This window comes from Mustela nivalis, assembly GCF_964662115.1.
Source record: "Mustela nivalis genome assembly, chromosome: 17".
Taxonomy (NCBI): domain Eukaryota; kingdom Metazoa; phylum Chordata; class Mammalia; order Carnivora; family Mustelidae; genus Mustela; species Mustela nivalis.
Window position 1 is genome coordinate 28,175,137 of NC_139036.1, and position 14,145 is coordinate 28,189,281.

The window sequence follows — 14,145 nt, forward strand, 5'->3', positions numbered from 1 at the left end:
TATTCATGATTTTTAAAATTTGGGTCTTTTCTCTTTTCTTTTGGTAAGTCTGGCCAGGGGTTTATGAGGCTTATTAATTCTTTCAAAGCATGAGCTCCTAGTTTTGTTGACCTGCTCTATGGTTCTTTTGCCTTCTATTTCATTGTTTTCTGCTCTGATCTTCATTATTTCTCTTCTGCTGGATTAGGCTTTCTCCTGCTGTTCTTTCTCTAGCTCCTTTAGGTGTAGGGTTGGGTTGTAATTGAGACCTTTCTTGTTCCTTTGAAAGACTTGTAAGCATGTATACTTTCCTCTCCGGTCCATCTTTGCTGTGTCCCAAAGATTTTGAACAGTTGTGTTTTCATTTTCATTTGTTTCCAGGAATTTTTTCAATTCTTCTCTAATTTCCTGATTTACCCACTCATTCTTTAGTAGGAACCTCTTTAGCCTTCATGTATATGAGTTCTTTCCACATTTCCTCTTGTGATTGAGTCCTAGATTCAGAGCATTGTGGTCTGAAAATATCCAGGGGAATGATCCCAATATTTGGTACCAGTTGAGACCTGATTTGTGACCCAGGATGTGGTCTCTTCTGGAGAATGTTCCATGTGCACTAGAGAAGAATGTGTATTCTGTAGCTTTGGGATGGAATGTTCTGAATATGTCTGTGATGTCTATCTGGTCCAGTGTGTCATTTAAAGCCCTATTTCCTTGTTGATCTCTTGCTTAGATGATCTATCTATTTCAGTGAGGGGGGTGTTAAAGTCCCCTACTACTATTGTATTACTGTCAATATATTTCTTTGATATGGTTATTAATTGGTTTATATAATTGACTGCTCCCATGTTAGGGGCATAGATATTTAAAGTTCTTAGGTCTTCTTGTTGGACAGACCTTTCAGTGTCCTTTCTCATCTTTTATTATAGTCTTTGGCTTAAAAGCTAATTTATCTAAGAATTGCCACCCCAGCTTTCTTTTGATGTCCATTAGCATGGTAAATGGTTTTCCACCCCCTCACTTTAAATCTGGAGGTGTCATTGAGTCTAAAATGACCTTCTTGCAGACAGCATATCAATGGGTCTTGTTTTGTTGTTGTTGTTGATTTTGTTTTTTATCCATTCTGATACCCTGTGTCTTTTGATTGGGGGTATTTATCCCATTTACATCAGGGTAACTATCAAAAGGTATGAATTTAGAGCCATTGTATTGCCTATAAGGTGACTGTTATTGTATATTGTCTCTGTTCCTTTCTGGTCTATTACTTTTAGTTTCTGTCTTTGCTTAGAGGACCCCTTTCAATGTTTCCTGTAGGGCTTCGGTATTTGGAAATTCTTTTAGTTTTTGTTTGTCCTGGAAGCTTTTTATGTCTCCTTCTATTTTCAATGACAGCCTAGCTGGATATGGTATTACTGGCTGCATATTTTTTTTCATTTAGTGCTCTGAATATATCATGCCAGTCTCTTCTGGCCTGCCAGGTTTCTGTGCATAGTTCTGCTACCAGTCTAATATTTCCACCCATGCATGTTACGGACTTTGTTTCTCTATGTCACTTAGACTTGTAAGATTTACTATTAGATGACAGGGTATGGACCTATTTTTATTGATTTTGAGGAGGGTTCTCTGTATCTTCTGTATTTTGATGCTTGTTCCTGTCACCAAATTAGAGAAGTTCTCTGCTATAATTTGCTCCAATATACCTTCTGGCCCTCTCTCTCGTCTTCTGGGATCCCAATTGTTCTAATACTGTTTTGTCTTATGGTATCACTTATCTCTCGAATTCTCCCCTTGTGGCCCAGTAGTTGTTTACCTCTCTTTCTCTCTTCTTCATTTTTTAAATTTAATTTTTTTCAGTGTTCCAAAGTTCATTGTTTATGCACCACACCCAGTGGTCCATGCAAACATGCCCTCCTTAATCCCCACTACCAGGCTCATCCAACCCTCCATCCCCTCCTCTCCAAAACCCTCAGTTTGTTTCTCAGAGTCCACAGTCTCTCTTGGTTTGTCTCCCCCTCCGATTTCCCCCAACTCACTTCTCCTCTCCTTCTCCCAGTGTCCTCCGTGTTTTTCCTTATGCTCCACCAGTAAGTGAAGCCATATGATAATTGACTCTTTCTGCTTGATTTACTTCACTCAGCATAATCTCTTCCAGTTCTGTCCATGTTGATACAAAATTGGGTATTCATCCTTTCTGATGGAGGCATAATACTCCATTGTATATATGGACCATATCTTCTTTATCCATTCTTCTGTTGAAGGGCATCTTAGTTGTTCCCACAGTTTGGCGACTGTGGCCATTGCTGCTATGAACATTGGGGTACAGATGCCCCTTCTTTTCACTACATCTGTATCTTTGGGGTAAATACCCAGTCTACCTTGCAAGAGTTAGAATGGCCAGATCAACAAGAATGTAAACAACAAGTATTGGAGAGGATGTGGAGAAAGGTGGGATGTTGGTGGGAATGTAAGTTGGTGCAACCGCTTTGGAAAATAGTGTGGATATTCCTTAAGATATTCTCCATCATTTGGTCTTCTATATTACTAATTCTCTTTTCTGCCTCATTTATCTTAGCTGAAAGAGCCTTCATTTTTTTAAATTGTACCTCATTAATAGCTTTTATGATTTTAACTTGGTTAGATTTTAGTTCTTTTATTTCTCCAGAAAGGGATTCTCTAGTATCTTCTCTGCTTTTTTCAAGCCCAGCTAGCATCTTGATAATTGTCATTCTGAACTCCAGTTCTGACATCTTACTAATGTCCATATCAATTAGGTCTTTAGCCATCAGTACTGCCTCTTGTTCTTTTTTTTTTCTTTTTTTTTTTGAGGTGTTTTTTCCACCTTGTCATTTTATCCAGATAAGAATAGATGAATGAGAACAAAATATTAAAAGGGTAGCAATGATCCCAGAAAATATATTCTAAGCAAATCAGAAGAGACCCAGAACTAGGAGGAGAAGAAAGGAGAGGGGAAAAAAAATTATGTGTGTGTGTGTGTGTGTGTGTGTGCATGCACATGCATATATACATACATATATACATACATGGCCACACACTTGATTTTTAGTATATTTTGGTCAGTTAGAAGAAACTGCCTCCCTAAATTTTAAATAAAAACCTAAAATACATAGAAAAATAAGGGTAAACACGATGAAGGGATAGAATATGATTGTAAAGATGAAAATTTAAAAGGTAAAAGGAATTTATAAAAAGTTGGTTGAAAAGGGGGGGGGGAGAATGTGATCAGGCCAGAAACTAGAACAAAGCCATATGCTAGATTTGTGGTATATTTTGACCTGTTAGAAGAAACTGTATCCCAAAATTTTAAAGAAAGAAAAACTTACATGTATACAAAAAAAAAACCAAAACAAAAACAAAAAACAAGGTTAAATACAATGAAGGGATAGAATATAACAAGGAAAATTTTAAAAGATTTTTAAAAAGGTATTGATAAGATAGAATAGTTTAAAAAGGTTAAAATAGGAAAGAGGAAAAAATTTTTTTAAATAGAATTTTAAAAATTTTAAATATTTAGCTTTAAAAGACTAGAGAATCATGGAGAAAGAGCCATGAATTCTGTGTTGCTTTCCCCTAGCTCTAGAGTTCCACAGTTCTCATTGTTGGTGAACTTGGTCTTGGCCAGATGATCTTGGTGATCTTTTGGGGGATGGACCTGTTGTATTGATTCTCACATGTCTTTGCCCAAGGTGGAACTGCACCACCCTTGTCAGGAGCCAAGCTAAGTAATCTGCTTGGGTTTGCTCTTGGCAGTGTTGTTCCCTGAAACCTTTCCATACAGCTTTGGAGGATGGAAATGAAGATGGTGGCCTCCCAGTCTCCAGCCCCATAGAAGCTGAGAGCTCAGGCCCCTACTGCTCAGTGTGCTCTCAGAGAAAAACAGTCAATTTCTTCTGTCTTCCTGGTCTCTGGTCACAGTCCGTGCTCTCCTGGCCTGTGACCAACTGTTTCTGTCTCTGGCCCATGGCCCTGATTGGACTTTCCAAATCCAGCAGATTCCTGCACCCTGCTCCTGCACTACTCCTCCCATGCTATGGAATGCAGACTGGATCCTGGCCAAAAAAAACAAGTGGCACTTGGAGACCTTGGAGGATCAGAGATTTATTTCATGCTAGTGGGCCCAGAAGAGAGTAATCGCTCAAGATCTGAGCTCAGAGCACAAACAAAGGGGGTATCTTATACACTTGTACTTCCGTATCTGTGCCACTCTTGTAGCTGTGGCTGGTGGGGCTAGGGGGAAAGCCTGAAATGGCCCTGGGGCCAGGACTGGGATTCCCCTGTTGGACTGGTCAGCCACCTTGGAACACAGATTTTCCTTGTCATTCGCCCTTTGATGCCCCTTTAAATACCTGGTTTAGAGGGCATCATTTTTATTATTTACAGCACGATAGTGAGTGAGGAGCTACTGGAGTCTGCCCTTGGCAATATAAGCAGTGATAAACCTGGTAAGAGCATTAAAAATACAAGGACAAATGCTACTGTGAGGAGGAGCATAGGAGGGGGCCGATGAGGGGGGCAAACCAAGGGAACTGTTGTGAGAGGGAATCTCACAAAGTCGCCTGCTGGAGTGCCTCCCACTGGCAAATTACTCGTTCCTGCAATTGGGTTAGAGTTTCTTGGACTACCCCCGACTCATGAGCATAGAAACAAATTTTTCCCGTAAGAAGAGGCAGAGTCCCCCTTGTGCGGCTATGAGTCAGTTGAGTCCACGCCTGTTTTGGAGGACACTGAAGCTGGTGAATCAGGTTAGTGCTGTAGGGTCAGGGCCGTGAGTTGTTGAGTTAGTCCCTGGTGCTGAACCTGTGCCGTTTTCATGCCAGTGGCGTTAGGGCAGCTCCTGACATGGCCAACAGGCTTACAAGAAGGGGAAGGGCCATGGGGGTGTGTCAGGGCAGCTAGGAGGTTTTTGTATAAGTGGAGCATCGCTCCTGGGGAGGACTGAAAGATTGGGTAAGAGACGGACAGGCATGCATGACTGATTGTGTGGGTGTTTGCCCTCCACTGCTGGGTCGGGTGAGCTAAAGGCAGGGAGGAGGAACAACACACCAAGGTAGCAGAAGACCAGGACTGACTGGGGTTGGGAAAACAACAGTGGAATGCCTGTAGGAGTAGAGAGCAGAGGGCCAATAAAAGTGGGGCCCACGCCTTGTTAGAGGGAGCCATTATGGCTAGCCCAACAGCAGATAAAACCTGTGGACAAGTAAGGGCAGTAAAACAGCCTAGGGTCATCTGGTAAACAATAACAACAGCAAGTCTCTGGGGGAATGTCCAGTCAGAAGGGGACAATGGTGTAGAGTCTGACCCCTAGGATGAAGAATATCGTGCAAGTGAGAAGTAAGGATGACGGCGGGCAGTCAGTCAGTGGGTTCTCATTGGAGGCGAAGCTGGAGCAGGTCTGCCGGGTTTGGCTGGACTTTCCACTGTTGAGGCTTCTCATCCAGGTGTTGGGCTTTTTTACTCTCGAGTGGTGGACCCATGGGGTGACAGCCAAGCCCTTAAGGGCAAGAGGATGTTAGAACAACAGAGTGAGGCCCTGTCCACTGTGGTTTGAAGAGTTCCTTTTCCAATTTTTGACCCAGACTGAGTCTCTGCCTGGAAGGAGTGCATCCCTAAAGAGATTGGGGCCCTCTCAATGGTACCTTTGTGATTTATTTAGGGTGGCCCCCAGGTCCTGAAGTTGTTTTTTTTTTTTTTTTTTAATTTTTTTAATCCCCAGTTTGATGTAAGTTTACTTGAAGGCTCTCCAGGCACGGGGGAGGCCGTCCATACACTGATTTGGAAGGGGAGTAACCTAGCATCCCGGCTGTGCAGCGGGCACGGAGGGCCAGGGGTAGCAGATCCGGTCATGGGAGGTTAGTCTCCTGACAAAACTTTGCTAAAGTTCCCTTGAGAGTGCGATTCATCTGCTTTACTTTCCCTGAGCTTTGGGGTCAGTAGGTGGTGTGGAGCCTCCAGGTAATGTTGAAAAACTTGGTTAAGACCTGAACAATGTCCACTACAAATGCAGGCCCATCATTACTATTGATTGTTAATGGCAGGCCAAGCCAGGGCACGAGCTCCCCCAAGATAACTTTGGCTCCTTTCCGGCTTTGCTGTGTCTTGTTTGGGAAGGCCTTCACCCATCCAGAGAATAGGCACTTCATTACTAGGAGCCATCTGAACCCCCTGCTTGGCTGGACGTCTGTGAATTTCTTTCTAGATTTTTGAAAGGGGTTAGTTACTCCTATCCTCTGGACACCTGGTGGGGGCTTTGGTGCAGGCCGAGCATGACATTTAGCATAGGTTGTTCCTTGCTCCCTGGTTGCTGGGCCCAGGGCTGGAAGCTGGCAGATGTAGCAGTGCTTCTGGAGGAGGGCCTCTAATGCGTTTTTTTCCAGGTGGGTGAGCTGGTGCTACTTCTTGACTAGATGCCCTCCTGTTGTTGGGATGAAAATGCACCTGATATTACCCACCATCTCTTTTTAGTCAGGGTGGCCCCTTCGCTATGGCCCATTTTTTTCTGTTTAGTGTAACTGGGTGGAGGGACTTCTTCTGGGGGTCAGGGCCATGGTGAGGAAAGGGGCTCTGTCCGTGTCCTTACTGGCTGTGGTCTTGGCAGCCTCATCTGCCAGATGATTTGCCTGTGCTATGTGGTTGTCTCTTTTTTGGTGTCCCTTACGGTACGGGATTGCTGTTTCCTTTGGAAGTCAGACAGCTTCAAGGAATTTCAGTATCTCTTCTTTGTTTTTGATAGCATTTTCTGTAGCAGTTAGAGCCCCTCTCCTTGTAGCCAGCCCTCTGTAGAGGCCCAGTAGCAAAGGCGTACCGAGAGTCACTGGATGTTGACGGGCTTGCCGTCACTGAGGGTGAGGGCTCGGAAGAAGATGTATAGTTCAGCCCCTGTGCTGACCATCCAGCTGGTAATGCCCTACCTTCTGGGACTTCAGTCTAGGACCCACTTTTTGGGCACCTTCTTGTAGATAACTGCTGCCGTCTCTGAACAGTGTGAGCTCTGGAATTTTTTATGGCTTGATGGCTGGATGGCTCGTGTAGTCTTTACCAGTTACTTTGGAGCAGTTATGATCTGGTTCCCCCTCTTCCTTGGGGAGAAAGGTTGCTGGGTTTAATGTCCTTACTGTTTTAAGGGTGACCCAAGGATTTTTTGCAGAGGAGCCCTTGGTATTGTGCTAGTTGACAGCTGGAAAGGAAGCGGTGCCCCTGTGTGTTCTTGAGGGTCGTAACTGCATGAGTTCTTGCCCCAGGTTGAGCTTGTCTGCCTCCCTACTGAGTAGGACTGTGGCTGCTGGCGCCCTGAGGCGGTGGCCATCCTGCTGCCATGGAGTCCAGTCTCTTTGACAGATATGTAACTGGCTGTTGTCAGGGCCCAACAGTCTGGGTGAGTACGCCGGGCACTCTTGTTTTCATGTACAAAGAGACTGACGGGCTTTTTAATATTTGGTAGGCCCAGGGCTGGAGCCAGCCTCTGTGCAGGTGGCTTCTGCTGTTTCAGGCGGAGGTTCTCGATTTAGTCCCCCAAGAAATTACAGAGGGGTCTTGCTATGGCCAAGAACCCAGGAATCCAGATGCAGGAGAATCCTGTAGCCCCCAGGAATTCTCATAGGCCCCTTTTTGTCTGGGGCTGTGGCAAGGAGATGACTTTTTTCCCCTCTGGCCCTCGTTCTGCTTTCCCTTGGGTAAGGAGGAAACCAAGATAACAGACCTGTTGTTGGCAGATTTGTGCCTTCTTCCATGAGATGTGGTACCCCAGGTCTGACAGGAGCTGTGGGAGGGCCTTTGTGCCTTTCATGCAGTCTTCTTGTGTGTCACTGGTGAGGATATTGTCCACATACTGGAGGCAGGTGCATGAATTTGGGACCACCGGGTTCAGGGAGACGGCTACGCTTGTTGATGGCCCGCAGGTCTTAGACTGGTCGATATCCCCCTCCTGGCTTCTTAACTGGCAGGAGTAGGGTATTTCAGGCCAACTGGCACTCGATTAGGATACCTGCTTCTGTAAGTTTGGCCAGATGTTCTTGAATGCCAATCTTAGCTTTTTGTCTGAGGGAGTATTGCCTTTGCCTCTGGGGCTGGGCTCCCGGGATCAGTTTAACAGTGATAGGGGCCTGATTCTGGGCTAGTCCAGGTGGGTTGGGTTGTCTTTAGCCCGTACTGTAGGTGAGCCTGAACTCTGGCAGGCCATTCGGCTGGGCCTGGGTGCAGAATTCTCTCCATTATTTCTTAGTGTGGTAATTGCTAGTACCAGAGGACCCCCATCTCCTTTTGCCCTGGGTTTAACTGGAGGCTGGTGTGCCCGGTGGGCTCAAAGTGTATCTGAGCCCCGAGCTTAAGAGAGTATATCTTGGTGCAGGAGGGGGATGGGGCAATCAGGTAGATAAAGGAATTCATGTTGGACCGTGTGGCGTCTGAATTTACACTGGTGAGCCTGGCAGAAGTGCTGTTGTATTGTCTGTGTCCCGGTAGCCCCAAGGATGGTCACAGTTCTCTTTGCTGAAAAAGGGCCTCTGGGGAGGTGACAACAGAGTACTTGGCCCCAGTATGAACCATGAAAGTCACTGGTTGGCCCCCTATTTTTTATTCTGACTGTGGGCTCATGGAGGCCAAGAAGAAGACAGCCTGGTCCCCCTCAGTCTGAGTCTTTCTGCAAGGCCTATAAGGTCCCCTTTTGGGGGTTTTTCCTTGTAGCTGCAGGGCTTTTGAGACTTCTCCCAGTTGCGACATACTTATTTTTTAATGCCCCTCTTCTTTACAGTAGGGACATTGATCCCTGGCCAAGGGGGTTCTGGGTTCCCTCCTTTCGGTGGTTGGAGCCTCTTCACCTTATAGACCTGCCAATAGGCCGACTCTGAAAACTTTCCCAGAATGAACAGGTGGGCTCATGTGTTCAGTTGAGGGGGTCCGTGGTGGAGAAAGTTTGACAATACATTATGGAATGGCCAGGCTGGATTGTCTGTCTTTATTGTGCCTCTTGGGTTCTTGCTTCTCTTGTACTGGCACTTGGAGGGCATTTGGTCTGGCCTGGAGTGCATCCTGGCTGCTGGTCCCAGAGAAAGTGGATCCTCTGGGCCTGGGGTGCTGGGGAGATGGAGTGTCTGGAACTGGAGGGGGCCAGGTATAGATGGCCTTGGGGTGCGTATGGAGGGGCCAGGATCGGTTTATCCTTGGTATCTCCAGCTAAGATCTGTGGAGGCTGGGGCTTCTGTTGGTCTTTCTGGGCTGCTTGGATGAGGCAGTTAAGACCCTGGCCTGTCCCTGCCTATTGCAAGCAAATCGCACCCAGAGGGGAGAGTCTGGGCGATTCCTAGCCAGGAGTTAATGTGCAGAAAGTGGTTGGGGTGTCCTGGCTCCCCTGTTACAACTTGTCACACCCAACTAACTGTTGGGACATCCAGTGTCCCTTCCGAAGGCCATCCGACATTCTAACTCACAGAGTTCTCAATTTTCCAGGATGCATCTTAACTCCATAGTCTTTTGAAAACCCCTTTCTGAAATTTTGATCATACAATCTAGGACTGTAGGTTTACTCTGCCTTGATCCCATAGTGACACTCCCCTGTGCGGTGGCACAGAGACAGATAAAGGGTGGGTGCCCCTCCAGAGGAGAGAACAATCAGATGCCCGCCTGTCCGCCCTCCCAAAGGAGACTTGGGTGCCTCTTAGCTGTAGCGAGTCTGTATAAACCCTGGACTGGTGCCCCAAAAGGCTCTCTCTAACCTATGAGGTCACCACGGAAATAGGTTGGGACCCATTCAGACTCCATAGTCTCAATAGAGTGGAGCTACAGAATTACCAGGTCAAACTGTACATTCATTCATACCGAAGTTATTATAGTTCCTCCCCCCTTGGGAGGCCCTACCTGTGGAATTCCTTTTGGAAATTCCTTTCTGATCCCCCTTTTGGGGATTTTCTGTGAGACCTTGGAGGTCTCTGGGAGGTGGTCAAGCTCCCGCTTCCACCCTGCCAGGTGGGTCTGACTGGTCCTGGGGCCCCAGGCCTGACGGGAATCCGACATCAGAACCAGGTCCTCACCTGCCAAATCTCCTGGAGTCCAGCGGGAACAGTGGAGCTGGGCTGCTCCGAGGCAAGCGGGTGGGAGACTGCCAAAGATTAGGCAGGGTACGCCTTCTTTGTTATGACCCTTGTTCCATCACTGCGCTGCTGTTGCCCCCAAACTGGTGGCAACAGTGGGCCAGTGTGGTTGGGTTTCCTGGTCAGGGAACAAATGTTACGACTGTAGACTGGATCCTGGCCAAAAAAAAAAAAAAAATAAGCAGCACTCAGAGACCTTGGAGGATCGGAGATTTATTTTATGCTAGTGGGCCCAGGAGAGAGTAATCTCTCAAGGTCTGAGCCTGGAGCACAAACAAAGGGGGTATCGTACACACTTGGACTTCTCGATCTGTGCCCCTCTTGCTGCTGTGGCCAATGGGGCTAGGGGAAAGCCTGGAATGGGATTGGGATTCCCCTGCTGGATTGGTCAGCCACCTCAGAACACAGACTTTCCTATCACCCAGAGGAGGGGGGGTCCCTGCTTGAAGAGCAGTGGTCTGACTGTGCCTCAGATCACAGTTTAAGGTAACCCTGAGCTGAAAGCCCCCTCCTTGGCTCTGTCTTAGCAGCTGGCTTCCCCATTCTGATACCTGGGGGCTCTGCCACTCAGACACCCCTGGTCTTTCTGAGACCACATTGTCCCCGTGAGGTTCCACCCCTTCTTAGCCTCTGGAGTGAGGCCCCACAGTGGAGCCGACTTCTAAAAGTAACAATTTTGTGCTCTGCTGCTCTACTGCTTGCCAGAAGCTGGCCCCGCCCCCCGCAGTCTATCTTCTCACGTATCGCCTGGGATTCACTTCTCTGCACGTCCTACCTTCCAGAAAGTGGTCGCTTTTCTGTTCCTGGAATTGCTGCTCTTCTTCTCTTCGATCTTCCGTTGAGTTTGCAGGTGTTCAGAATGGTTTGATAACTCTCCAGCTGAATGCCTGGGACCCGATGATATTTAGGTCTCCTACTTCTCCATCGTCTTGCTCCTCCCCCGACCCCACAAAAAAAAAAAAAAAAAAAGTGGCAAGTCCACAGGGAGGTGAGAATAAACAGCTTTGGGCTGTTCGTCCTCTGAGACAGGGCAACCCCTCATTCCTTCTGCCTGGAATGCCCTTCTGCCCCTTCTCCCATGTCCTCTGAGTATTTCATTATTTTCTAAGGCTTAGGCCAAAAATCCTTCACTTCATCGTGCCTTACCTGAGTTTTCCTTCCTCCAATCCTGGGCTCCCACAGTCCTGTTATATCCCTCTCTGCTGGCGATGGCTCCTCAGGCCAGATATTTAGGGCTGGATTTGGGCCTCTGGCACAGGGGAGATGTTTAATGCACAGAAGAGAACATTGCCAGAAGGTGAGGAAGACGTCATGGAGAGGTGCCCTAAGAATATGGGAGACATTTCAAGAGCACAGGGGCAAAGGGCTGGGCTTGTGCAGGGAAGGGGGCACCATCCCCAGCTCAGGAAAAGATGTGAACTTACTCAGAGCAAGCAGCCCTGAGAGGAGGGTAGGTCCAGGAGGGCAGAGGTAGCTGGAAGACCTGGAAAGGAAAGGATCTGGTTCCTTAGAGGGTCTCCTTGGAGCCCCCAATCTGAAACTCCTTGCTTGCCTGGCCACAGTGCTGGGACAAGAGCCTGGGGCATATCCAGCCTTTATCTGGGGGTCATGACCCTATCCCCACACCCCCCTCACCCTACCATGCCCCATCTTCTCTTCAGCCCCACCTAGGGGAGAGTCAGTGGAGCCAAGGCCTGTGATAAGGCTGGAAGGCCAGGTGGCTCCCTTGTGCCCTACTGAGGGCTGTTTTCAGTTCTTTCTCGGTTTGTTAGGGGGAGGAGTGGGAAGAGCTTCGACTGTGGGGTCAGAGGGAACTGATGTCCTTCTAGCTCTGCCATCCCTTAGCTGGGTTACCTTGGGCAAGTGCCCCCCCCCCCCTCTGAACAGAGTGTTTCCTCACCTGTGAAACAGTAATGAGAACATCCCCCTGTCCCCACCAGGTTGTCCTAAGTTTTAAGGAACCAATGCATTTACCAGAATGGTTATACTCTTTATCCTCCTCAAGGGCCCAGGAGTAGACTCTGGTCCCTGGTACCCCCTGCCCTGCTCCGCCCTGCATGGTGGTTCCTGGTTTTCCCTGCATCACCCCCACCTTTTCTTTCCTTACAAGGAGGCTGGGCCCTCGTCCTGGCAGAGCCAGAGCCTCAGGCTGGCTTGTGGCATCTGTATAGCTTGTCCTCAGGACCCGTCTCATGGCCCTGCATGCTGACTTCCCACGTGTTTTTCTAGACAATGCCTGTCTTCCAAACCTTCTGTACCCCCCCAACTCACTGGTGGGAACTTAGCTTTCCCAGGACTCCTCCCTTGGAGACATGCTGGGGAAGGTACATTCAGCTTACTGTGTCTTCTCCCCCAGATGCCACACTGGTAGCTTCTTTCAGGATCTAGGGGTCAGACTCTGGCCTGGGTCCCAAGGCTTCACTTCAGAGGCTCAGAAGTTTCCTCCCCATCATAAAAAGGCACTGCTTCCTCTGCCTCCTTTAAGTCCTGGGCCAGGGCTGACGGATAATTTCCTTCTCCCCCATTGACAGAAACACTGAGGTTCAGAGAGCCCAGTGTGGGCTCCACAAACAGGAAAATTGAAGGACAAGCCCAGGGAAGCCGAACATGGAGCTTGCAACGGTTCATTCTAAATCACTTGTCTCTTCCTTCCTTTAGGTGGCTCCTCCCCAGAGGTCACTGGTCCTTCCCCGCAAGAAGGATTTGCATGAGAACCTTCACTGTCCACACACCAGAACTAGCCAGGCCTGCTTTGCACTGCGTGGGGAGCCAGAAGTCTCTCCCCCATGGTGAACAAAGCAGAAGCCCTGAAGAGTTTAACTATTCTCGCTTTTACAGGACTTAACAAATATATATTAAGCAGCTTCTACACTATTGTGTGCCGGGCTTCATCCTTGCTCTCTCAGAGGCACTGACCTCCTTGTTTTTTTTTTTTTTTAATTCTTTAAAAAAAACTAATATATAATTTGCATAGCATAAAATCCACCCTTTGAAGTGTGACAATTCCGTGGGTTTTAGTATACTCATAACATTGTACAGCAATCACCACTATCCAATTCCAGAACATTTCCATCATCCCCAAACCAAACCCTGACATAACAACAGTCACTGCCCCTGTCCCCAGCCCTTGGAATCCAATAATCTACTTTCTGTCTCTGTAGATTTGCCTATTCAGGACATTTCATATAAATGGAGTCATACAATTTGTGGGTTTTTTTGCGGCTGGCTTTTTTTTTAACGTAACATAGTGTTTTCAAGGCTCATCCACACTGTAGCATGTATCAGTGCTTTTATTCCTTTGTAAGGTTGAATAATACTCTGCTGTATGGATATACCATAGTATCTTCATCCGTCTGTTCCTGGACATTTGGTTTGTTTCCACTTTTTGGTTATTGAGAATAATGCTGCTCTGGTCCTTCATGTGAAAGTCTTTATGTGGACGTGTGTTCTCATTTCTCTTGAGTAGATGCTCAGGAGTGGAGCTGCTGGGTCAAATGGTAACTGTTCAACTTTTTGAGAAACTGCCAAACTGTTTTCCAAAGTGGCTGCACCATTTTATACTCCCACCAGCAATTCCTTGCCATTTTTGGAATATGCCAGGCATGCTCCACCTCGCTCCCCCGTTTCTTGCTTGGAAAGGCTATCCTGTACCAAGTCGTGACCCATCTCCACAGCCCCCCTCCCCTCCTCTGATTGTGGCTGTCATGACTGACTTCTGACACACTATGCAATTTTTACTCTGTTTATTGTCTCCCCTCATTAGAGTGTGAGCTTTGTTTTGTTCATTGTTTTGCTCCTAGCACAGTGCCCAGCACTTAGCACCCACTCAGCAAACGTTTGCTGAGTAACACATGAATGAAGACATGGATGGCACCAGGCTAGGCACACAGGCTAGAGTATGGTGAAGCCTCAGAAAGAAGTCCCAAGATCACCGAGCCTGGACTCTGCCTCCACCTGTCAAATCTGTCACTGTGGGTCAGCTCAGACCATTCATGCTCTCACCCTCACCAGCTAGGGTGAAGGGGGACTGAACCTCTCCCCTAAGCTAGACAGAAGGTGGGGGAGGCAA

The 14,145-nt window shown here is 47.5% G+C and overlaps 1 protein-coding gene across 1 annotated transcript in view; it reads right to left on the bottom strand.

The window, feature by feature from the left end:
* Positions 1–4,072: 4,072 nt before the first annotated feature.
* LOC309851811 (uncharacterized protein) overlaps positions 4,073–14,145 on the bottom strand; it is a 49,891-nt gene continuing 39,818 nt past the window's right edge. The window contains exons 3-6 of the mRNA XM_082707546.1: positions 11,501–11,559; positions 11,223–11,400; positions 10,017–10,232; positions 4,073–5,485 (exon numbers count right to left, since the gene is read on the bottom strand). Coding sequence (XP_082563672.1) covers positions 10,095–10,232; positions 11,223–11,400; positions 11,501–11,559 — 375 coding nt within the window. The 3' untranslated portion in view covers positions 4,073–5,485; positions 10,017–10,094. The remainder of the gene's footprint in view (positions 5,486–10,016; positions 10,233–11,222; positions 11,401–11,500; positions 11,560–14,145) is intronic.